The sequence below is a fragment of the Hyperoodon ampullatus genome, assembly GCF_949752795.1.
Source record: "Hyperoodon ampullatus genome assembly, chromosome: 8".
NCBI lineage: Eukaryota > Metazoa > Chordata > Mammalia > Artiodactyla > Ziphiidae > Hyperoodon > Hyperoodon ampullatus.
Genome location: NC_136921.1, coordinates 48557896 through 48584469, shown reverse-complemented (window position 1 = coordinate 48584469; position 26574 = coordinate 48557896). Strand labels below are relative to the sequence as shown.

The following is a 26574-nucleotide window of genomic DNA, read 5'->3' as shown; positions in this document are numbered from 1 at the left end:
GAGCCTGTGCTCCGCAACGGGAGAGGCCACGGCAGTGAGAGGCCCGCATACCACAAAAAAAAAAAAAAAAAAAAAAAAAAAAAAAAAAAAAAACCAGTTGAGGAATATTTTGTATTCAAGTAGATTTGGTTGACTTAAAAAACAAATTCTTATCCAAAATTTATTGGGAAAATAATATGTTATGGTTCTGATAACATTGAAGTTTTATCTAACAGAGACAAATTCCAGTGTCAGATTGTGGTGGTAAGGAGGAAAATAGCATAAGGAAGATAAGAAATAAGAAATAAGTTTTACATTTACATCAGTAAAATAAAATATATGTAATCCTGTATACGTTTGTATTGATATATTTATCTACATTTGTGAAAGTTTAGAGACTCCTCAAAGAAATAGTGTGACATTCTTCTGGTACAATAGTTCTGCAAAATTTTTTACCAGTTTTGATTTGCTGGCTTTGACAAAATATTTTAAGATAAGCCTGAAGAAAATTAATATTTTTTTCCATATTGTTATTTCCTGCTAGTTCTAAAACATATTCATTCTGGGAATTATAATACCAGTGAAACAGAAATCATGTTGTGGACTGTTGTGGACAGTTGATATCATGACCAGTACCAAAATGAGTGTTGTTAAGCCAGTTTTTCATAGGGGTTGGGTCACATGTTTGCTTTTTTCCATTTGAAACTATCTACATTAAACTTTGTTGTTTTTTCCATATATGGCCGGCATTTGGAAAACCCCAAGAGAATGTAAATAGGCTCAATTTTACCACAAATAGAGAAATATACCTGTGATTCAGGATATTATGGGTCAGGGCATTTATATCTTCTAACAACATGTGTACACTAATAAAAAAAATGTTGAACTGTTCAGATATATTTCTGTATTCAATACCACAGATTTTGCGCAGTACCAGATAATTTATTACTGGTCTTTTTTGAAATTTGGCTTTAGTATTATTTTTATTGAAAAAATTTCAGACAGTCCAAGAGGGTAGACAATGAAAAAATAGGACTTGCTCACATTAGCCTGCTTAGAGGCAATCACTTTAAATAGTTTCTTTGATCTTCCTAGAATTTTCTTATTCCTATATATCTGTATATCCTTAAAAAAAAAAACAACTCACAAATAGGAATATACTAAATATTACTATTAGGTACCTGACTCAGCCCCCGCCCCTCCCTGCCCAATATAATCTCTCGTAGACATATATAGATTTACCTCATTCTTTGAAAACCACTGATAGTATTCTGTTTTATAGTATATATAGCCTAAATTATTTAACTCATATTTCCTGTTGATGGACATTTAGATTGTTTCTGGGTTTTTTGTAATTTTAAACACTGCTATAGTGAAAATCTTATACACAGGTATTTGTGCAAGTGTGTGAATATGTATGATAAAGTCCTAGCAGGATCTTTAGATCAAAGTATATGTATTGTTTTAATACTACAAAGCTACAGTAATCAAAACAGTGTGGTATTGGTACAAAAACAGACATGGATCAATGGAACAGAATAGAGAGCCCAGAAATAAACCCACACACCTACAGTTAATTAATCTTCGACAAAGGTGGCAAGAATGTAAAATGGGAAAAAGACAGTCTCTTCAGCAAGTGTTGCTGGGAAAGTTGGACAGCTGCATGTAAATCAATGAAGTTAAAACACACCCTCAACAGATATATATGTATGACTGATTCACTTTGTTATAAAGCAGAAACTAATAAAAACAAAAACAAAAAAAAAACCACACCCTAAAACCATGCACAAAAATAAACTCAAAATGGCTTAAAGACTTAAGCATAAGACATGACACCATAAAACCCCTAGAAGAGAGCATAGGCAAAACATTCTCTGACATAAATCGTACCAGTGTTTTCTTAGGTCAGTCTCCCAAGGCAATATAAGTAAAAACAAAAATAAACAAATGGGACCTAATCAAACTTACAAGCTTTTGCATAGCAAAGGAAACCATAAAAAAAAAAAAAAGACAACCTACAGAATAGGAGAAAATATTTGCAAATGATGCGACAACAAGGGCCTAATCTCCAAAATATACAAACAGCTCATACAACTCAACAACAAAAAAACAAACAACCCAATTGAAAAATGGACAGAAGACCTTAATAGACATTTCTCCAGAGAAGATATACAGATGGCTAGTAGGCACATGAAAAGATGCTCAACATTATTAATTATTAGAGAAATGCAAATCAAAACTACAATGAGGTACCACCTCACACTGGTCAGATTGGCCATCATTAAAAAGTCTACAAATAACAAATGCTGGAGAGGGTGTGGAGAAAAAGGAAACCTCCTACACTGTTGGTGGGAATGTAAGTTGGTGCAGCCACTATGGAAAGCAGTGTGGAGGTTCCTCAGAAAACCAAAAATAGAATTACCATATGATCCAGCAATCCCACTCCTGGGCATATACCTGGACAAAACTTTAATTCAAAAAGATACATCCCCCCCATGTTCATAGCAGTACTATTCTTAATAGCCAAAACATGGAAACAACCTAAATGTCCATCAACAGATGAATGGATAAAGAAGATGTGGTACACATATACAATGGAATACTACTCAGCCATGAAAAAGAATGAAATAATAACATTTGCAGCAAGATGGATGCAACTAGAGATTATGATACTAAGTGAAGTTAAGTCAGAAGGAGAAAGACCAATACCATATGATATCACTTTTATGTGGAATTTAAAATATGGCACAAATGAACCTATCTACAAAACAGAAACAGACTCATAGACATAGAGAACAGACTTGTGGTTGCCAAGGGGGAGGGGGCTGGGGGAGGGAAGGACTGGGAGTGTGGGATTAGCAGGTGTAAACTGTTATATATAGGATGGATAAACAACAAGGCCCTACTGTATAACACAGGGAACTGTATTCGTTATCCTGTGATAAACCATAATGGGAAAGAATATAAAAAAAGGAATGTCTACATGTGTAGAACTGAGTCACTTTGCTGTATGTATAGTAGAGATTGGCACAACACTGTAAATCAGCTATACTTCAATGAAAAAAGAAGTATATGTACTGTTTTGATAGAAATTGCAAATTATTTTTCACAGAAGTTTACACCCCTCCAGTGTTTTCTGACATCCATGCCAATACCATTTATCACCATATTTTTTATCTTTGTCAATTTTATATTATATATATCATTATTCTATGTATTATATATGTATAATTTATATATGTAATGTATTATTATATTATTTTATATTATATTAATTTGTATTCCTTTAATTAACAGTAAGACTTATCATCTTTGCATTTGTTTGTAAGCCATAGTATTCCTTTTCCTCTGAGCCACTTTTAATATATTTGCACGTATTTTCTGTTGATTAGTGGATTAAAAAAAATGAATCTCAGTTGATGGCACTCCATCCTTTTGGTTAGTTAGGCCAAAATTTGGAGTCATGCTTGACATAAAATCTCAGCAAGTCAAAGTCTAACTGCTTCTTTGTCCTTCTGCTGCTAACATCCTAGTTCAAGTCACCATTGTCTTTCACCTGGACTGTTGCCCTGGGCTCCTGAATTAGTAAAGGAAAGAGATGGCACACTTAAATTGGGATAGTTTGAGGAGCTTTTAATAAGGGGACTATTTACAAAGTAAGTGGGCACTAGTTAAAATTTGGCCTCTGAGCCTGAAGGGAGAAAGGGAAGGGGGCAGTTACCAGAATCCAGGCAGTGGGGAGAGCCACGTGAGGGAACTGTGGCTTTTGTCAGAGGACAGTAGCCAGCCCAAGGTGACTGGAAGGAACATGGGAATAAAACCCTGGCCTCACTCTCCTTCCTCCCTTTCATCTCTGTGCGTGCTCCCCACTGGCTGAATCCAAGTGGGAGCCAGCGGGCCCGGCTGCCCATGAGTTCACACTGGTCAGCGTCCTGGGCAAAGAGCAGGGTGGGGAACAGTGGAGAGGAGACCTGGAGGGGCAGAGGGACGAGAGCCGGCACCCCCCTCGCAGTTCTCCCCGATTCTGCCCTGGGTACCCCCTGCTGTTTGTTCTCTGGAGCAGCCAGAGTGATTCTTTTAAAATATTCAGATTATGACACTCCCATTCAGATTCCCCTAATATCTCCCCATCTGTCCCGCAGTAGCCGAGAGGACTGAGTATTCCAGCCCACCATTTCTGTCTTTACCTTCATCTTCCAGTGTTCCCCCCTCCTTCATGCTCTTCCAGCCTCACTGGACCTCTTTGCAGTGGCTTGTGAACAGTAGGCACATTCCCACCTCGCCTTGCCCTGGACTGTTCCCAGTGCCTGGAGCATTGACTGCCCCCCCGCCCCCGCCGTGGGAATTACTCAAGCGTCATCTTCTTAGTAATGCTCTGACCAGCTTATTTAAAATGCCAGTTCCCCCTTTCCCACTTTGTGCTTCCATCCACTTTTCAGCTTTATTTTTTCCTTAGTATTCACTTTACTATAGAAGTTATTTATTTTTAGTTAATGCCTCTTTCTTTCAATTAGGATATGTATTCCACCAGGATAGTTTTTATCTGTTTTGTTCACTGCTGAAATCCCAGGGCCTAGAACAATGCCCGGTGCCTGGCACAAGTGGTACCCAATAAATTGAATAGATGGATGAATGAATCATAAGAGCTTTTTCTATAGTGAGGAAATAACTAAAGTCCTTTCGTTATATGTTTACAAATACGGATTTTTTGTTCTATTCTCTTTTTGTCCTTGCTTATGATATTTCTCTAATCATTTTGTATAACCTCTGAGACTTCTCTTATGAAAAGAATATACAAATTGACTGCATTTTTTACATTGGATTTTTTTATCCAAATAGTGTTTGAATTTAAGAGGAGAATATAGTTTTCAATAATCTAGTCATGAACATGTACATATATCTGGACACAGCACCATTAGACTGTGTCTTGACTGTGGAAGAAATGATTACAACTTACAGAATCCACCTGAACTTTTCTCACACCTCTGTCCCATCTGAGCCCAAACACATAAACATCTCTGCCCCACTGATGCCTTTTATCTTCTCAGTTATCTCGAGGGAGATAGTGGCTTTTCCCTCTTTCTCTCCCTCACCCCTGTCTTGTGTTGGGAGACAGTAGCTGAGTGGATAAATGTGGTTTCTGAAGGCAAGCTGCCTGGGACTTAAGCCCCAGCCCTGTCCTTTACAGCTGTTTAACTTGCACAAGTTACTAACAGGTTACTACCCTCTCCCTGACTGACGCATCAACCCTGCTCCATAGGAATGCGTTAAATGGAATGAGTTGATTTACATGTGTTAAGACATGTAAAGTGCTTAGTGTAGGGACTGGCACACTATCATGGCTCACTTAGTATAAGCTGTTTTTTTTGTGTGTGTGTTTGGTACGCGGGCCTCTCACCTTTGTGGCCTCTCCCGTTGCGGAGCACAGGCTCCGGACGCACAGGCTCAGCGGCCATGGCTCACGGGCCCAGCCGCTCCGCCGCATGTGGGATCTTCCCGGACCGGGGCACGAACCTGTGTCCCCTGCATCGGCAGGCGGACTCTCAACCACTGCGCCACCAGGGAAGCCCCCTCCCAACCTTTTAAAAAAAATTTTTATTGAAGTTTAGTTGATTTACGATATTGTGTTAATTTCTTCTGTACAGCAAAGTGACCCAGTTATACATATGTATGTATTCTTTTTCATAATTCTTTTCCATTATGGTTTGTCACAGGATATTGAATATAGTTCCCTGCCTCCTAACCTTCTTGATACTCTTGTGGAGTTTACCTTTTAACTCTTCTTTCTTCATTCACTCCATCCATATTTGCTATGCATTGTTGTGTCATGAAAAAGAAATAGGCCATGGAGTCACACAGGCCTGAGTTCAAATCCAGACTCTGCCATTCTTCCAATGTTACCTTGGGAAAATTACCTACCTTTTCACAGCTGTACTACATTCCAAGGGTGATAATGAAAAGTTTCAATTAGTTATTTTATTTTCTCTACTTTATTGTGTTTCTGAGTCCAGAGGAGACTTTAGTGCTTAAAAGGGCTCCATCCTTATGTTTTTAGTATTTGGGAAGTAAAATTTATAAAATTATTTTATTTAAATTAGCTCTTACATGATATGGTAGATATTACAACTATTCATTAGTATCATATTTCTAGGAATAACCTCAAATTTAGGTAAGCCCCTGTGACTTTTTCTAGCCAATGAAACATGAGCAGAAGTGTGTCATTTATGGGTGGAGGTGTTTAGGAGTTGGGGCATTGTTCTGCTTCTTCTCTTACCAGATGCCATGTGAGTAGTGATAGTGTAAATAATAGAACCTCCCTCAGCCTGGGTCCCTGAGTGAGGAAGACATGAAGGTTAGACTCTTACTGACCCACAATGTATTTGCATAAAATAATCCTTTGTTATTTTTGACTAATAGATATTGGGGATGCTTGTTACTATAGTGTAATGCAGCCTAACTGAATAATACTCATAGGGATATTAAAGTTGAGTAAAATTATCAGTAGTCAGCTTTTGGAAAATGGTTATTAAAACCCTTTCCTATTCTGTATGCCAACTCGATCTTCTGTTAAGTTTCTTGTTCTGTTTTACCGGCCAACTCGATCTTCTGTTAAGTTTCTTGTTCTGTTTTACCGGGTCCTGAGTGGCTAAGTGACTAGGTATCATTGCTTATGCTAAGAATAAGCCCCTGGTTGGTATATTGCATTTAGACTGGAAGAAACTGTAAATAGACTAATAAATACCTGATGGGGAAGCCATAGCTTTGGAGTTCCCTGAGTGCAGTGACTCTTACAACTGGCATGTCCTTTGCGGGAACTCTAAAAGCTCTGGCTATGGGGTCATTACAAGAGATACCATTCCTTTGGGGCAGGAGGCTTTGAAGCATGGGTAGCTGCTGTACCCACCAGGTCTTGTTTCTGCATATCTGAGCTGTCTCCTGATGAGGCAGAGAGAAGAGCTCTGGACAGCTGTGTGTACTGCTGCACAGGGAAGTTCATGTAAGGACTCTCATCAGGGAGGTTTATGCCTGGTTCTGTCCTATAGCCTCTAAATAGACTGGTGCTGTGTGTGGCCTTTGGTAGTTTTGTGAGTCTGAAAGTTTAGTTGAGCCCCGAGAAGCCTTCCTGATAGTTGTTGCATCAACATTTGAAGTTTGTAACTGTTCGAAGTACTGCTCTAGGCTCATTTGTTTCTTGGGCTATTTCTCTTTAGAAAAAACAGAATAATGACTTTATCCCTTCCTGTAAAAAGAACAAACTTCAGCTAGCTCCAGGATCACAATAAAATTTTTTACAGTAAGGTACTTTTTGGAGATACTATAAATGCTTGGCGTTAAATAGTGTATTATCAATGTCCTTTCCCATTTCCTTCTTCTTCCTTTTAGATCGGGTTCTGCTATACAGGCTGTCAGTGCACTAAGTACAGCTCTTTTTCTTCATGTAGCTGAAATTTATACTTGTTTTCTTTTCTTTTTTTTTTTTTTTTCTGGTTATCTTATGATGTGTTTGTTTTCCTGATTAGACTGTAAACTCTCCAGGGAGGGAACAGATGTGTTTCTGCTCACCATTGTGTGCTAGTGTATGGAGAAGTGCCTGGCATATGGTAGGTTGTATATGTGTGTTTATTGCATGCAGGTGTTGGGTTCTTCGTGCAAAGCAATAAAAAGTGACTTTGGCTAAATTTTGCTGAATAGGAATATATTGGCAGGATATTGGTAACTCGATAGCTTTCTGAAAAATGGGCAAGAGAAGCTAACAGAGGAACCAGTAGTGTAGGGTTTTATTGCTATTGGAATTGCTGTTACTGACTATGGGGCAACACCATGGGAATAATTTCTTACCCACCCCTGGCTCTCTGCATCACTTGCTAGAGATTCAAAGCTTTTATGGTAGTATCTGACTGAGTCTAAGCCATATGCCTGTGAAAGTCAGAGAAAGTCTATCTTATCTGGCACAGCTAAGAAATGATAGATTAGAGCTTGTTTAGAGAACTAAAACTTAGGGTCCTTCAAAAGAAGAAAATGAATAGTAGTAAGAGAGTACCTTTTTCTCTTTTGGGCTGGAAAAAAAGATAATAGTCAGAAGACATCCTTTACAAATCCAGTGTGTATCTGTTACTGATCAATAATTCATGGACCAATTTTATGTTCTGTTTACCAAAGATATACCTAGATATTAGACAATGTATAATTTATTAGGCCATTGTACTGTGGGTCGTCACATGCATTAAGACATGTAGTAGTAGCTAAGGAAGAAAGTCTGGATTTTGGTATTAGGATAGTGTAACACTTAGTTTCTTAGCTCTTAAAGAGGAAAGATGAATACTTTCAGTGTGCTTTTCTTCTGACTCCAGGGCATGATTTTGGGTAGAGGGAGAGGAAGGAAGATTTCAGAAATATGTTTGGAAGACCAATCTAAATTTACTTCATTTTAACTCTGAGAAGTAGACACAAATAGATTTATACCAAAATAAAGGAGGCATACCTGGAAAGTATCTAACTCTGCTTGGGGCCTTTGAGGAAGGCTTCCCAGATTGGTTGGTGATATTTTAGGTAGCTAATAAAAGATGAGGTAGAATTCACCAGATGTGGAAGAGGGTTCCAGGCAGAGGAAACAATGTATGCATAGATTAGTAGAAGATGTTTATGAAGGAAAATCAATAATTCCATGTGACCTACATATATGCATCTACCTATAAGATTTATATGTGCAATGTGAGGGAGTTGAGAGCATGTTGAGAAATGAAGCTGGAAGTAAACTGAGGGAAGATCTAAATGAACTTTAAAGAGATATTCTAAACCAGCAGTCCAATCAAATAAATTCACCGTCAAGCCTAACGCACATAAGAGCATTGTATTAAAAATAAAAGGATCTAGAGCTCTGGGTAGATCTTGGTTCCTTGCCATGCTAAGTAGATTTGATGCGACCGTTACAGAGAAAGTAACACTTTCAGTACCCATTCTATTAATTTTCTTAGTCATTATTTTTGGTAGAATTATGCAAGTTACATGAAATAATGAATATTATCATATGGATATCTCCAAAATATTGTAGACATGCCTTTTAAACAATTAAGGGAAAATGTAGGGTTCTGCGACGAACAGTTTAATTTAGCAGAAAATTCAATCCAAGATGGTAAGCTTACTTAGTGCTTTGATGTTTGAATGGTATTTGTGCATTACTGAGTCTGCAGGAACAAAAGGAAACCTCAGTCTAAAATTTCTTATTTCATGGATTTGTGAAACTTAGTTCCCAGACATACTCTTTGTTAATTTTCTTTCAAGCTTTTGACTTTTGCTTATCTTCTTTGTTTTGTTTTGTTAACTTCTAAACATAAACTTTATTATATTTCTAGTTGTGTCCTTTTGTGTGACTTGTCTTCTTTTTCTTTTTCCTGCTTTCTTGATGTAATGTGTACAGAAAACCACAACTAGGATGTAAAAAGGAAAACCTAGTGTCTTATTTTACATGCCTGTATAGTGATTGAAATATTATATGTTGCTTCAAAATACTAGTTGCCCACTTGGATTTTTAAACCCCTTCATCTAGTGACTCCACAAAATTTGTAGGTTTTAACCAAGGTTTGCATAATGGCTGAAAACTGATTTTCCCCTAAATTGACAGAATAATCTGAACTTGGAAACATTGTTGAATTAGTGAAAATTAAAAGGTCATTTTAGAGTATGATTTGTTTGTTTTGTACTATGATGATTTTTTTTAAAAACATTAAGGTATAGTTGATTTACAATATTATATATGTTTCGGGTGTATAACAGTGATTCACAATTTTTAAAGATCATACTCCATTTATAGTCATTATAAAATATTGGCAATATTCACCGTGCTGTACAGTATATCCTTATAGCTTATTTATTTTATACATAGTTGATTGTATCATATTTCCCCTACTCCTAAAAAAAAAGATGATTGTCATGTAGAAAACACAATTTATCTGAATGTAGATGTGGAAAAGTAGAACTTAAGCAAATCTGCTTTAGTTTAAGGATTAATGATCTATGTATTTTAGGAAGTAAAAGTATTCTAAAACTGTATTATGTTGGTATGCAAAACAATATCAAGAATATTTATGTAGCAGGCTAGGGGTAGTCTGTTATCTCAATTTTGTCTTCATGCCTCAATTAGTTTCTTATTGTTGTCATAACAAGTTACTATAATCTTGGAGGCTTAAAAACAACACAAATTTATTATCTTCAGTTCTGAATGTCAGCTGTCTCATTGGGCCAAAATCAAGATGTCTGCAGTGCTGCATTCCTCTTGGGGTCTCTAGGGAAGAATCTGTTTTCATGCCTTTTCTAACTTCTAGAGGCCACCCACCTTCCTTGGCTTGTAGCCCCTTCCTCTGTTGTTAAAGCCAGCAGTAGCTGGTTGAATCTTTCTCAGGCTACACCACTCTGACACTGACTCTTCTGCCTCCCTGTTGTGACTATATGAGACCTCCCGAGAAAATCTGGAGTAACCTTCCATTTCAAGCCCCTTAATTTAATCCCACCTGCAATGTCCCTCTTGCCATGTAAGGTCACATATTCAAATGTAAGTTTCCAGGGGTTAGGACTTGGACATCTTTGGGTGGCGGGGTGGGGGGGGATTATTCTGTTACCACGGTGCTCTTTTAAATATTTTGTTTGATATTGGTTATACTATAAGCTACTTTAGGCACAACCATGCTTATGTAAGTCGGCCTTGTTCCCTCTCTTGTTGTTTTTGCTTTGGTTCTGTGGTTATGGGGAATGCAAACTAGAAGGTGAAGGCTCAGATTCAAGCTCTGACACGTACTAGATGCGACCTTGGGCAAGTGATTTAAGTTTGGCAGCCTCACTTTTTCCCATTTGTCAAATAAGCATAATACCTACCCTTCAAGTTTGTCATGTGCATTTAATGAGATAATGTCTATGAAGGTACTTTATAAGCGATGAAGCTGTGTACAAATGAAGAAAGGATAGTTTACATCATGCCCGTACTACAGTTGTGGGGAAGTGAATGATTATGGAAAAGGAAAAAAACTAAAGATAATTGTGGATATTCTTAAATGGATTATATCTTGGTTTGTGTTGTAACCTCTGTTATGGTAGCATTTGGGAAAATCTTCTCCTTGCAGCATGCTTTCCTTTTTTAGGGAGCAGATGTTCCTAACAGACTGACCATTGCCCAGTTTTCTTAATAGTAAGTCTTTTCTCAAAAGGTAGACTGATGATGTGCACTGACAGAGAACATGTAGCACCTGGCACGGTCAAAGTCTCTTTGTGTAGAAAGACGGGCTTGCCTGCATGATTGTTAAATATGTCCCTTAATAAAAGGAGAAGCACCTATGTTTATGTTCCAAATTCAGTGAATGGATGTCCCTTCTCTCCCACAATATCTGTTCTAGAGAAGGTCAGAAGTCAGATCACTGCCCTGCCACCCAAATGGCTTGCTGGAACACTTATTACCTGTTCCCCTAAGGGCTTGGCCATAGGCTGGGCAAACCCTGGCCATGCCAATTTTCCAGTCAAGAAAAATACTGTGGAGTATTTTCTGGATATTACTGCGCTTTGTATTTAATAGAAAATAGAAAACTTAGCTGCTCTCTGGCCTCTCTGCCATACAGTTGCCAGCTCATTGCAATTAAAACAATCAGACCATCTCAAAAACAGCCTCCGAAGTTTGCTTTTGTCCTCTAGGTGAATTTTCTGTCTTTCAGAGTGGTGTCTAGATATCTGTCCAGTTGCAACAGTCCTGCAAATTAGAAAGTTAAAGAACACAGAGAAAAATAGTCTCCCTTCCCTTGTTAATACAAAATAAATTTATACTGAAGAATTATATATATGTGTGCTTTTTTAATGAAACTGTTTCTCCTGATATAATCTGTTGTTCCCCAGTAGAGAATTATACAATTGGAGAACTGGCAGGCAACCTAGAAATCAGTTAATCCAATTCCTTTATTACTAGTTAGTTGTTATTTTAACTCATGCAGTTAGTTGGTATTTTAACATTTTAAATGTTTTACCAACACTGAGTTCATATATTCCTTTAAACTCATCCTCTTCCTGGCCCATTTTGACCTGACTCACACCCATTATTTTAAGACTTAACATTGACTTGGGTTTTGTTTTTTTTTCAACTTTAGTAAAGAGTTTTTGTTTTAAAATGTTAGATGCTTTCAGGATCATTTCCTTCTCATCACTAGGAGGAAACAAACCAGCATTGATGGAGCAGTGAGTGTTTTCAAAGGGCCTGTATTCTTTGTGCTGGCTCCATGAGAAGCATCAGAATTGCTCACGGAAGGAGAGGGAGATTTTGATTCTCTGTTCCCTGTGGTGGTAATAATTCAGTAAATAAATAAATGCCAGTCCCTAGTGAAATGAGCTTCATCATATTTTCTTCTGGCTCTACTTTTCTGACTCTTCTTGTTTGCTTTTAGAAAACAGTTATATCTAATTTTATATAAAAGATGTCCTTTATCTCTTATTTTAAGTCAATGCAATTATGTTTCTAGAGACATTTAAAGACACTTTAAAGTTATACAGCAAATCATCGTTGCATTAATACTGATACCTAACCACTGCATATTGTCTTTCAGAGTTTCTTAAATTAAGAAACTGTATTTTCTTACTAAGTCAAAGAAGTTATTAACCTCCATTTTGATCTTCAGTAATATCTGGAATTTTGATTTTTTTAATGAATTATTTTTCACAGTATTCTACTCTAGTAGTTTGAGTACTGGGAAGTATAATGCTTATTGAATATAGGAAGAATAATGCTTATAAAAATTGCTAGGAGGAGCATGCTCAATTTAAATGTTCTTGAATTTCATGAACTAAAACTCTTTTATGTGTGGGAGATGAAAATGTAAACAGAGTTAATTAAGAGGGGATGAGGAAGCTCATAACTAAGCTTTTGTATGTGAAGATTATTGGATACGTATCCACACTACTTTTTTTTTTACCTTTTAAAACATGCAAATAATGCATATTCATTGATTGAAAAAATGAGAAAACTTCGAGGGGCCAAAAGGAAATAAAAATCTCCCAAATCCCATCACCCAGGAAATCAATGGCCATAGGATATATTTGGATGGGTGTGTATAACGTGTTTATGCACGTACCTTGTGGCCTTTGTATATACTGTTTGTGTGTGTGTGTGCGTCTGTGTGTACAAATATGTAAAATTATAATTTACTCAATTTATGTCCTATTGTGTTGGAGATAGATTTTTTTTTGCTGTTTTTAAAATCTATTATAACAGTGCTTTGAACATGTTTATTAAGTGTTTGTTCATATTTTAAATTATTAGGATTAATTTCTAAAAATGAAATTTGGAAGTCAAAGGGATGTGTGTTTTTTAACGTACATTTGATAGATATTTGCGAAGTAGGAAAACATTGATACAACCTATCTCTGAACCAAACTTGATATAATCTTTCTTAGTTTGGCGGGTGAAACATTTATCTTGTCTTAACTTGCATTTCTGATTTCTAATGAGGTTAAGTCTTTTCTCATATGTTTATCAGTTCTTTCTGTGTTTTTGTTTTATATTGTCTATTTGTATTCTTGGTCTATTTCCCTTCTGAATGCATGTGTTTATTTTTTTTGTTAATTTTGAAAAAGTCGTTATTATATACATGCATTTCTGTTATGTGGCAGCTACTTTTCTACCTGACAAGTTTGTCATTTTTTAAAAACAGTTTTATTGAGATATAATTTATCATAATATTCACCTGTTTTAAGGGTACATAATTATAGAGGTTTGCAGATATTATTATAATCTAATTCCAGAGCATTTCTATCACTCTCTAAAAAGAAACCTCATGTTCAATGCCAGCCACTACCCAATTACACCCCCACTGATGTTAAAATGTGCTATTTAGGTACTACTGAAAAATGCTGCTAGTTATAATTATGTCACCATTGACTGTAATACACATTCATATTTCAAAGATGTTGATATCTGAATATTTGCAGCTGAGTCAATGAAATACATTATTTCACAATAGCATTATGTTACAAATACATGATACTAGCAGCTGTCTGACTACTTTTTCATTTTCTCTCATATTTCTTTTATAGTATTTGTAACTCTCTGAAAATATCTTATGTAATTGTTTATTATTTCTCTCCCTTGAAAGCAGGGACCTTATCTGTCTCATTGAACTGCTATATTCCATTCATTTAGACATAGGAGTTACCCATGATTTATTTATTTAAATGAATGATCAAAGAGATTTCTTTCTCTGTCCTGTTAATTTTCACATAAATAAGTAAACCACATTGGGAGAGTTTTCTTTCAGGCAAATTTGTTATAGGAAGTGTGACTGAGCAAAAGTGATGTTTGAGGTAAAAAGCTGCTTAAGGAAGACTGCAAATTGTCTATTTTATTAAAGGGTGAATATGGGATGGCATTTTTTTTTAATTGAGGTATAATTGACATACTAGTTTCAGGTATACAACATCATGATTTGATATTTATATATATTGCAATATGATGAGCACAATAAGTCAATTAACATCTATCATCGTACATAGTTACAAAATATTTTTTTCTTGTGGTGAGAACTTTTGAGATCTGCTCTCAGCCACTTTCAAATATGCAATACAGTATTATTAACTATAGTCACCATGCTGTACATTACATCATTTTAATAGCCACTTCTTGGGGGCAAAATATAAGCCCTTTGAGGACCTACATCATTATTTGTAAAGTAACAAATGGGAGCTGAATGACTAAATACACAGGTCACTTCCAAATAAAAGTTTACTGTTTTGCTTTTCTAATGTTTTGGCATTCTTCTGGCCTTTGGCCTTTTCAAAAAAGGTGACATAGTCTTGTTGTTCCCAAGGATACTCTTTGTTTTTTTTTTTTTGCGGTACGCGGGCCTCTCACTGCTGTGACCTCTCCCGTTGTGGAGCACAGGCTCCGGACGCGCAGGCTCAGCGGCCATGGCTCACGGGCCCAGCCGCTTCGCGGCATGTGGGATCTTCCCGGACCGGGGCACGAACCCGCGTCCCCTGCATCGGCAGGCGGACTCTCAACCACTGTGCCACCAGGGAAGCCCCCAAGGATATTCTTTAGGCATGAAAAGAAGAAATTTAAAAAATGTAGCTTTAGGGTGATAAGTTAACTTTGTCTTAAAAATAAGCACCTCCTGTAATTCTCCAGCAAGTTGAATGTTCAACAGTATCTTTTCAAACACTTGGAGGAAATGAGAAAAAAATGAGAGGAGCTGGTCACTAATCAGCGGACAGAGTCTAAAGCTAAGACAGTTTGCGTTATCCAATATGCTTCTGTCCTGAAGCCTTCAACCATGGGAGTCTGATAAAGTTCAGCTGGCAAGTTTAAAAGCCGACCAAAATAGGTGTTAAATTTTCAAGTCTCTGGTGATGTACTTGCTAATTAACTTTAAGATTCTCTAGCAGCATTTTCTTCTATGAATTTCCGAAAGTGCTAGTATGGAGTCTTATGTTAATTTACGTAATACGGGGCAATTTCTTCTCATTTTTGCCATTGTGTGAGACACTCTTTTTCCTTTTAATTTACTTGGGAGATCAGAGCTAATATTTCAAGGTGTTTTACAGAATTATGGACAGAAGTCGTTGCTCTTTCTTGACTGTTCCCTGAGGAAGCATTTCCTTCAGCACTGGAATTTCTGCAGTTGTCTGTATTCTGTATCCCTTTCAAGGTTGGTGGCGTGGTCCAAGCAGCCTGGGGAGTTCCGGCATCACTCGAAATGGTGACTCAGGGCTGTGACTCAAAATATTTACTTCCGTCATTTGCCCTGGATTAGCCGCCAGTTTCAGCCAGGTCATGAATGAACTTCTTGTCAGTGTGTTTGGAGAACAGGCTTTCCTTTTCTTTCTCCCCACCCACCTCTATTCACACTTCCTCTGAGTGAAACTTCTGCCTGAGGTTGAATTGGGTATTTTAAGACTTGGTCTCTGGAAAAAAAGTTCTGATTGGTAAAGAAGAACTTCCCATTGAGCAAACTTCTTAAAAAGATGGTAATTTGAGGTTGTGACCCTGTTGAAGCTGAAGGCGTTCAAAGCAATGGGTGATGACATATTTTTTGGAAAACTGTTGACTAAGTTTTGGATGCCAATATATGCCAATGTGTTATAGCCAAATACATTTGACTTCTTGTGTTTGTTAATGTAATTGAAAACACCTTTAATCACTTGATGCTATAAGATATGGCTGTTGTCTTGGTTTTTCAAATGTACTTTTTAATCAAAAAGAGCCATATTGCCTGGTGCTTTTTCACCTTTGACTGGTGCTGCTTCATTTTTCTTAAATGCTGTGGGTAAATTGCTTGCCATATTGGAAAGAACTATGGATTTTTGTGCTCCATAATACTTGATGATAAAAATAAAACCAAAATATATGTAAAATTTCTACTTATTTTCCAGGACAGTTTTTTAGCTTAAGCTAAACCTGATGTCCACAAAGGCAGATAACCATAATCATAATGGTAGGGGATGTTTTTGATGCTTTTTTTTTAAAAAAACAGGACATAGAACATGGTAGCAATGAGAAGCACATAGTACTTGACCATGCCTAGCAGCGTCCTATGCCACCACTTACAGATTTAGAGAAAAGTCCATTTGTTTAGGAAAAAAAAAAAAATCTATGGAATCAGTTTTTCAAAGTAGTAGGAAGAGAATGGGATAACATTTTACAGAGGAAACTTCTCTTCCTCCTTTCAGAAACATAACTGAAGAAAAATTGCTTAGCATAGAGGGCAATTCAGAAATGCCATGAAGTCCACTCTTAGCGTTGCATGAAAGCTCTTGACCACTGTTCCCCTCTAGACCCTTTTCTCTAGTCACAGTGACAGCTCACAAGTCTCTAAAAAATCCACTAATATCCACTCCTTTGTTTCTTTGCACAGGATCTTCTCTTGGCCCAGAAAGCATTCCCTCACTTGTACTCTGCCACCCTTTTTCCATTACTCTTTACACTGTCCTCTACCATTGCTCCACTGTAATTACTTGTTCCCATGACTGTCCGTTGTATCAGATATTTCCTTCAGGGGCAGACTACCATTTCATCATGCATTAGGGTCATGGACAGCTACACCTGACTTTTCAGTTAGGGTTTGGATCAAACATGGAAGCAATAAGGTTTTCGAGGTCAGAGGCCCTTGGGTACAGAGGCCTACAGGTGGGAATGAGCAGGGCTTGTGTAAGGGACTGGGGACTCAGGGTAAGGGAACTCTTACATATAGAAATAAGTTTATCTTGGAACGTTGATTAAAATTTAGCCATTAGAATAATATTCTTTATTACATACCATTTTCCAGAAGGTTTATCATCTTCATTTAGCAAAGAGCTCATGCTCAGATAGCTTATGATGAACTTCCGTGTATATTGGAAGAGGAAGTAGATGTGACTTTGAGGGAATATGTAAGTCTCTTAAATCAAAATAGAAATATTCCTAAACTTGAAACTGAAGGAGATACAGGGGGTTGATTAAATAAACTGCTCTACAGCTGTGTAATGTTGTACTCAACGACAATGAAAACGGTGCTGTAGGTCTACTCTTACTGACATATTGTTACAGGGAAAAAAGTATATACATTTATATATATAGTAATAGCTTGAATTTTTGTTAATATTGGCTTAAAATATCTACTTTGCATAAAAGGATATGCATGTATTCCTAAAACAAGTGTTTAAGAATAGACACCAAAATGTGAGCAGAGAATATTTCTTTATGGTGCGATGGTGGTATTTAGATTCATCTTTACATATGGCTTTATTTTATGTTTTCATTTGTTTTGTAATATTTTTAATGATTATTATTAGAGTAAGTATAATAAAGAGTGCAAATAAAGAGAAATAGAAGATATTCTGTTGTTGGCCTTATAGTACATAATATCTGTACTTGCTAACTGCTGTACTTTTATCTTGAAAAATTTTAAACTTACAGAAAATTTGAAACTGTAATACAATGAACAATATACCCTTCACCTAGATTCAAGTGTTCTTGCAGACATTGTGAAACTTTCCCTCAAAACACTTCAGCAGGCAGTTCCTCATAACTGGGACTTCCCCTTATATAACCACAGTACTATCATCATCACATACTAGAAATATGTCATTATTACAATATTGTTATCTAATAAAGTCCATTGTAACTTGAAAAATTTCTTCAGACACAAGATTCAATCGAGGATCACATCTTGCATTGGGTTGCCATAGATTGTTCTCTTTTAATTGTGAATCTTACTTTTTTTGTCTTTCATGACATTGATATTTTTGAGGAAACTATACCAGGTGTCTTGTAGGCAGGAATATTGTATTTGCAAGAATATAGTGATGTTGGGTCTGCGTGTCTTTTTTTTTTTTAAACAAATTTATTTATTTATTTATTTATTTATTTATTTATTTATTTATTTATTTATTTATGGCTGTGTTGGGTCTTCATTGTTGTGCACGGGCTCTCTCTAGTTGCAGCAAGCGGGGGCTCCTCTTCGTTGTGGTGCATGGGCTTCTGATTGCGGTGGCTTCTCTTGTTGCGGAGCACGGGCTCCAGGTGTGCAGGCTTCAGTAGTTGCAGCATGTGGGCTCAGTAGTTGCGGCACGCGGGCTCTAGAGTGCAGGGTCAGTAGTTGTGGTGCATGGGCTTAGTTGCTCCACGGCATGTGGGATCTTGCCAGACCAGGGATAGAACCCATGTGCCCTGCATTGGCAGGTGGATTCTTAACCACTGTGCCACCAGGGAAGTCCCTACATCTCTCTCTCTTTTTTCTGAATCGAAGTTTTAGAGTATGAGGAAATACATGGAGTCTTAAATTAGTTTGAGTACCACCTCTCTAATATGGTACTTTCGTTCATGGAAGATTTCCTCTAATGTAGAAAAGTTTTGCTTCTGCTTTGACATCTTTAGGGTCTTGCTGAAAAGGCTGTTTTAAATGAAAGCAGAAGCAGGAGGTAGCAGTTGTGATAATGCTGTACTTTTTGTTCAGATACATTAGATCATAAAGTCAGTTCCCTCAGGCTAAGCTTACCTGAGTTTATCATGATGCTTATGGTCTCAAGGGACAATGAATAGAAGTGAATCCCTCCAAGCACCGGCTGTTTCACTGTATTTCTCCTGCTTCATTAATGTAAGGGGGGAAAATGCCTTTATTTCCTTTGTAGAAAAGAATAGAATAGAAAGCCAGTAACACAGTGAGAGAACACAGTTAGCTTGCAGTGGAATTTTTTAAAAATCCTATTAAATAACTTGTAAGCATATATTTTATGGCTAAAATCCTTGAAAAAACTATTAATTGAATCCAATTCTTCCAAGGGCTGAGCTTCTTTGTAGTTGTAGATTAGTCCATTTTGGATATAGCATTTTGTTTTTAGAACATATATTACTCAAACTGTGCTAGGCTATACTGCAGTAGCAACATGGTTTTGTTTTGTTTTTTAATATACAAACAAATACCCAGATCTCAATCACTTAAAAAAGGATAATTTCTTGCTCATGTCATCATCTTGTGTGGGTCATTTGGCTATTCTTGGTGGTTTAGAAACTTGGACTGAGGCTACTTCCATTAAGGGATTCCACACCATCTATTCTTTCAACCTCATGGCTGGGAGAAAGAAAACATGGAGAATACGTATCCACTGTTTTTGTTTTATTTTGTTTTTTAAAATGAAATTACAATTTGAGATTTCACATGTAAGTGATATAATGAAGTGTTTGTCTTTCTGTGTCTGGCTTATTTCACTTAGCATAATGTCTTCTAGGTCCATCCATGTTGGTGCACATGGTAGGATTTCTTTTCTTAAGGTTGAATAATATTCCATTTTAATTATATACCACATTTTCTTTTTTTCATTCAGTTGACCATAGACATTTAGGTTGCTTCACACCTTGACTATTGTGAATAATGCTTCAGTGAACATGGTAGTACAGAGATCTCTTCAAGGTAGTGGTATCATTTCCTTCAGATATATACCTGGAGTGGGATTGCTGGATCATACAATAGTTCTGTCTTTAATTTCTTGAGTAGCCTCCCTACTGTTTTCCATAATGGCTGCACCAATTTACATTGCCAGCCAACAGTGTATCAGGATTCCCTTTTCTCCACATCTTCTGATAATAGCCTTCTTAATTGATATGAGATGATATCTTACTGTGGTTTTGATTTGCATTTCCTTGATGACTACTGAACTCATATCCACTCTTAACTGACTTGAATTGGAAGGGAGACATGCCACTTCTGCTCTTAGCAGAACTCATTTTATTGATAAAAATGAGTTATGTGGCTTTAACCTAACTATGGGAGGATGGGAAATGTAAGGGAGCACGTGAACTGTTAGGTGATCTATAGGTCACTGATGTGTGAGGTCGGCATGTGAACACAGGCTTCAAAGGCAAGCCAGCTACTGTTGGGAAACCTTGATTCACATGGTAAAAGGCATGTACTAGCTAGTTTGTTCCTCCTTCCTCCCTCCCTTTACTAGTAAATGGTGCCTTTGTGACCACTGACAAAAAAACAGTGAGTGGTGTTTAGACTACAGATAGAGGACTTTGGAAATAGACATGTTAAAATTTTTTTGCAAAACAATGAAAATGTTCAAAGAATAGCACAACTAATATGTTAACACCTTGCATCTTGCCTAGATGACGTCTGGCATTATTGAAATGATCATTAATTATGTATAACTCTTTAATTGGTCTTAAGTCCTCAGAATGGAAATGAATAACCATAAGCACTTCCTTAGATGGGTGGGGTTTAGGGAGTAGATTTAACCAAACCTTTTGATGATATTAACATGTTGGCTGGCATTCTTAAAATTGACACTTGTCTGATGTATTTGTCCAATACAGTTATTGAAATATATGTTTATAAGGAATGATTATTATAAACAGATTTTAAGAGGAACAGACTGGACTTTAAAAATAGTCTCTCCTTCCCCAAATACTTTATGCATATATTTCTGTAATTTTTTCATTGACCAGATCAAGAGCTTTCTCATGGAAAAGATTTTTTTTTTTTTTTTGCGGCACGCGGGCCTCTCACTGTTGTGGCCTCTCCCGTTGCGGAGCACAGGCTCCGGACGTGCAGGCTCAGCGGCCATGGCTCACGGACCCAGCTGCTCCACGGCACGTGGGATCCTCCCGGACCGGGGCACGAACCCGTGTCCCCTGCATCGGCAGGCGGACTCTCAACCACTGTGCCACCAGAGAAGCCCTGGAAAAGATTTTTATCTTTATCTTTTTAAATCTACAGTGCTTTACATGAGTACCTGGTATATCAGGAATAATTTCCTCAATAATGTAGGCTGAAAAATAAATGTTTGCATGTAGTGTGCCAAATCGAATTCTTTTTCCAACCAGCCAAATCATGTCTTCTGGATTCTGACTCACGTTATAATGTCATTGGTAAGATCTTAGTCTTTTACTAAGTGTTAGTGTAGTGTTAGCTAAGTGTTTTACTAAGTCTTTAGTCTTTTACTAATGTTAGCTAGTGTTCTGTAAAGGTGTTTCATAGCCTTCTATTTTTGTAAATATCTTCATGCCACAGAAAGAACTTCTGGGAGTACAGAAGGTAATCATAAGTGTTTGTTTAATAGTTAATTTTCTTACAATTTAGCAACTGGAAAATTTCACATACTCTTTCACTTCTGCATTATGATAATTGGTAGTATTAATAACAAATCTGAGACACTTCTAAGTCATCCTGTACTTTATTTTTTCTGATTAGTTGAAAATCCCCAATGTGTGTAAAGTATATGAGATAAATAGCCAGTGTACTATTTGATTAATCAAAGGCACACTAGTCATAAACCCAGTTGGATTGAAAGAAACTATGTTATACTAAGTAAGAATATTTTGTTTCTCACCCCTCACAGTTTTTTTTTAAATTATTTTTTAACTTAATTTAATTTTATTTTAGGCAATAGAGATTATGCCAAGGATGATCCGTTGGAGTTTAAGTCCCATCAGTGGTTTGGAGCATCTGTGAGGTCAAAACAGGATAAAATTTTGGTAAGTGTTTTAGATATTTAATAAGTTAACTTTAGTCAATTTATGTGGGAACACAGGAAGTTTTATGCTTGAAAGCTGATAGTAAAATTCAGTGTGCTAAAGGGCAGAGAGTTTAATCAGATAACTTAGCTCTGATCAAAGGCCACCCCTTCTAAGGATACCCTCTCTCTCACCCTTCACAGACTTGGCTTTTGCTACTTTCACCTTCATTCCTACATTGTCCTTTTTTTTTTTTTTGCCCTACTCGATGGTTCCCATCAGTTTGTTTCTATCCAGCCAGGTTTAGGAATAGTGTGCCTTTGTTAATCAAGTGCCCTAGTACCTCCTCTTCTTACGAATAAAACACCCCTGCCTTTGCCTCATCGCCCCTCTGCTATAGTCCCCTTCCTTTGCTCCCCTTTTCAAACACTTGTTGAAAGTGGTTTTTATAGTAACCATCTCCACTTCCTCACTTCCCATCTTCTTCCCAACCCCTCCTGTCAGGCTCAGGTAGGCATGGGCAAGGTCGTCCTTGACTTGCAGGTCAAGAATACTTTTCTTGCCCCCTCAAAACCGTTCAACAAGGTCATTTGACCCATGCTTTTTGAAATACTTTTCTTTCCTTGCCTCCTGGGACTCTGTACTTTTTTGGTTTTCCCCTTTACCGCTGGTTGCTCTTTTGCCATCTCCTTTAATAGCTCTACTGCTCAGCTTCTAAATGTTGAGGTGTCTCTGAGCTTTGTTCTGGGCCCTTGTCTTCTTCAACTACACCTTTTACCTAGCTACTCCTATCCTATCCTGTGGCTCTGAATAAAATCTATATATCATAATTCCCAAATCTATAGCTCTAGCTGTTAATTCTCCTTGGATCTTTAGAAGTTTTATTTCCAAACTACCAATTTGACATTTCCATTTGTGTATCTCATATATGATTCAAAATGAATGTGGACCAAAATGGAACTATTACCCTCCATCATAAAGGAAAAACCACAAAAATAAGTAGTTCCATATAAACTTCCCCGTCTTAGAGGCACGACTGTACCCCAAACACCAGCAAGCCCTGTCAGTTCTGTCTCCAGCTTCCGGAATATATCCCACGGCCCTCAGTAAACCATCATCTCCACTATTTCTACCCTGTACCAAGCCATCGTTCCTCACCTGGGTCAGTGCAGTGGCTGTTCTCATCTCTCTGCTTCCTCTCTTGCCCCAGGTACAACCCATTCTTTATAGAAGGACCAGAGTGAACCAGAGCATTTCACCTACCTGATTCAAACAGTCAAGCAGCTTTTCATCACTCTCAGGGTACAGATCTCATGCTCATCCTGGTTTTTATAAGCATCTGCGTAATCCAGTCACCAGCTGCTGTCTCTTTGGTATCATCTCACTCCACCTCACATGCGTAGCTATACTAGTCTTTTTATTCCTTCCATGCCAAGTCATTTCAGTTAGATCCTTAGTGTTTGTCCCTCTGCCTATCTTATGCTCATCTTACTGCTTTTCACTTGGGCTGGCTCCTTGTCATTCTGATTTCAGCTCTACTTTCATTTCCTCAGAGAGCCCTTTCCTATTTTAACTACTTGCATAGTATTTATTATTTTCTTCTTTTTTCCATCGGATTGTGGGGCATCAGGGAAGGATTTGTTTAAGAAGTGAAATTTCGGCAGAGCTTCAAACGATGTGTCAAATTTTAGCAATTGGAGGTGAGGGGAGAGGTTGAGAATGGTGGCATTCTGGGCAGAAGGAGGTACAAAGAAGCAAAAATATGCAGAAGTGGCAAATACTCCACTCTGGAACATCAGGTACATGTAGAGAAGTGGCAGTGATTTCTTACTTTTAGTTTTTAGGGTAAATATAAAATAGCCCAGTGTTATCTGCGTGTTTGTATTAAAATGTTTTGCTTCAAAGCATATTATAGAGAATTCATGGATTTTTTTCCAGCAAATTAAATCGTTATACTTTGGTAGATTACTATGCTGTTAAAAAACATGCATTCTACCACTTTTACATGGTGTTGAAGTCTATAACTCTGAAAGTAAAAAGATCATAGTTTATTTGGAAAGTAAATAAAATAAGCACTGCAAATTCTTTTACTCTCTTCTTACTTGATAAATTATTTGCTTTATAAGTTAGGGATATACTCTACACACATGAGAGTGTTATTTAGTTAAAATATTGATTTGGTCTGTGCCCTTCAGTTTAGCACCTAACGTCAAGAAGGGTGCTACTCAAAATAATGATTTTGCTATTTTGAAAAAAAAAAAATACCTAGACTACAAATATGGCCTTTAGAAGCACATGAGAAGAGTGCTTTAAAAATCTTTATCCACTACTGTGATAAGGAATTTAAGGTAAAGGATAGATTTGATTAATTTTTATAAATGTTTATAAAGGGATATTGTAATCTGAGGTAGTATAGATTATATGAAACACTAATTTTTTTCAGAGAATTTTTATGTGTGGACTACCCCCTTTGATTTCAGGCCTGTGCCCCACTGTACCACTGGAGGACTGAAATGAAACAGGAGAGAGAGCCTGTTGGAACATGCTTTCTTCAGGATGGTGCAAAGACTGTTGAGTATGCTCCATGCAGATCAAGTATGTATAGGAAATTGACCAGCTTTTACAAAGAGGTTTGGGAAGCCTAGGCTGTTAAAAAAGTGTGTGTGTGTGTGTGTGTGTGTGCGCATTAAAATTTGTAGACATACAGTGCTGTTTGATGACAGCAAAATGAAGGCAATTTTATTAATGTAAAGAAATTTAGAATATGCAGTCAACAGGCTTATCTTTCTCCCTAAGAACTAGTTTTCATCTTCCTTGGTCAGTAATAATTAATATTTGATTTTGGAAATCTGCATTTTTAGTCACTATTAGTCAGAAGGTGCTCCCTTGAGCTTCTCTGACAGAGATGCAGACCTCACAGCTAACGATTCTGATTCAGCAGGTCTGGGTCAGGCCTAGCTACCTTCATTTTTAACAGACTCTACAAGGTAATTCTGATGGATACCAAAATTTGAGAACTGCAGCTCTATATTAATAATGATGTTAAAAGTAAAAAATAATTGTCATAAGGAGCCAGAGTTTTTATAGGAAGGTGAAACATTGGGCTCAGGAGTCGGAGTCTGAATTTCCTTGCTTTTAACCTGTCTCTTTGTCAGTCTGTCGACTAAGCTCACTCCTCTTGATCTAAAAGATCTCACCCTGTTCTCTAATATTATTTGAAATTTCCAATGAAATTTATATTGTGACTAAAGATGATTTTGAGCACTTGTAATTCTGTTTAAGCTTTTCCAAACTCTGTATACTTTTTCCTTCTTGGAGATTGCAGTCCTTTTGCTTCTCCACTATTGTTGAATTGGCCACCACTCCAGATCCTCTTTATATCAGAAACATAAAAATAGCTTCTTGAAATGCAGTGTGGTGTTTATACCTGGAGCACTTTTTAGGCCATTACTTTTTCTGTTCCACTGGTCAACAGGTAGTGTAGTAGAGAGAATTAATAACAAAAGTACAACATGTAAGACTCTTATTGCTAGACTTTTTTTCCATGTTAGGCAACTTGTGACACCAAAGGATCTATTTAGTCTTCAAAATTCTAAGCAGTTGAACCTCTGAGAAATTACAAAATGATTTCATTAAACACTTATTTCTTAGCCCACTGCCCTGGCCCTACTTGTTGTAAGTGGGAGGTAGATATGAAAAGAATGATACGTACCCATAACCACTTTATTAGAGTAGGTCAGAAAGCACACCCTGCGAGAAGGGAGGAGGTGGGCAGCTGTATCCTTGGTGTCTGACCACACCACCTTCTGTTGGTGTTTTTCTCATAGTACTGTTGTCTTTGGTGGCATGTGGAAAATGTGAGGACTAAATTTGTGTTTTTAATTTCTGTATTGCAAAAATGTTCCTATGGTGAGAAGATAATTTCGTAGCTCTGAAGGATGAGCTAACCCTTGTGTGCCAGGCTTGTAACCTATTGTTTATGTGATGGACACACCTGTAAAATCACCTTTATTCTTTTCTGATACATGTGGGAACTGAGATCCAGACAATTGAAGTCATTTTTTCCCCTACATCTTATGGTAGTGAGTGATCGAATGAGGATTTTAACCCAGGTCTGTCTTATTCCAAAGGAATCTTTTCCCTGTATTACTAACAATAGAAAATGTTTTCCATTTCTATTTACTCTGTATTAAGCACAACTTTTCTACAGAGAATACTGCTTTCAAAAGTGCAGGTTTGGGGCTTCCCTGGTGGTGCAGTGGTTGAGAATCTGCCTGCCAATGCAGGGGACACGGGTTCGAGCCCTGGTCTGGGAAGATCCCACATGCCGCGGAGCAACTGGGACCGTGAGCCACAACTACTGAGCCTGCGCGTCTGGAGCCTGTGCTCCGCAACAAGAGAGGCCGAGATAGTGAGAGGCCCGCGCACCGCGATTAAGACTGGCCCCTGCTCGCCGCAACTAGAGAGGGCCCTCGCACAGAAACGAAGACCCAACACAGCCAAAAATAAATAAATAAATAAATAAATTTATTTATTAAAAAAAAAATAGTCACAGGACAAGGCAGCTCCCATTTTACCATTTAACAGCTTAGAATACTATTCACATGTCATGAAAATTGCTAAACATTAAAAGGGAAACA

The 26574-nt window shown here is 37.3% G+C and overlaps 1 protein-coding gene across 2 annotated transcripts in view; it reads left to right on the top strand.

Annotated features, from left to right (window-relative positions):
* Positions 1 to 26574, top strand: part of ITGAV (integrin subunit alpha V) — a gene marked incomplete at its 5' end in the record, with an annotated part of 82243 nt that overhangs the window by 10629 nt on the left and 45040 nt on the right. For both annotated transcript variants that reach the window (XM_079710430.1, XM_079710429.1), the window contains 2 exons: positions 21864 to 21955; positions 24415 to 24529. In XM_079710430.1, coding sequence (XP_079566556.1) covers positions 21864 to 21955; positions 24415 to 24529 — 207 coding nt within the window. The remainder of the gene's footprint in view (positions 1 to 21863; positions 21956 to 24414; positions 24530 to 26574) is intronic.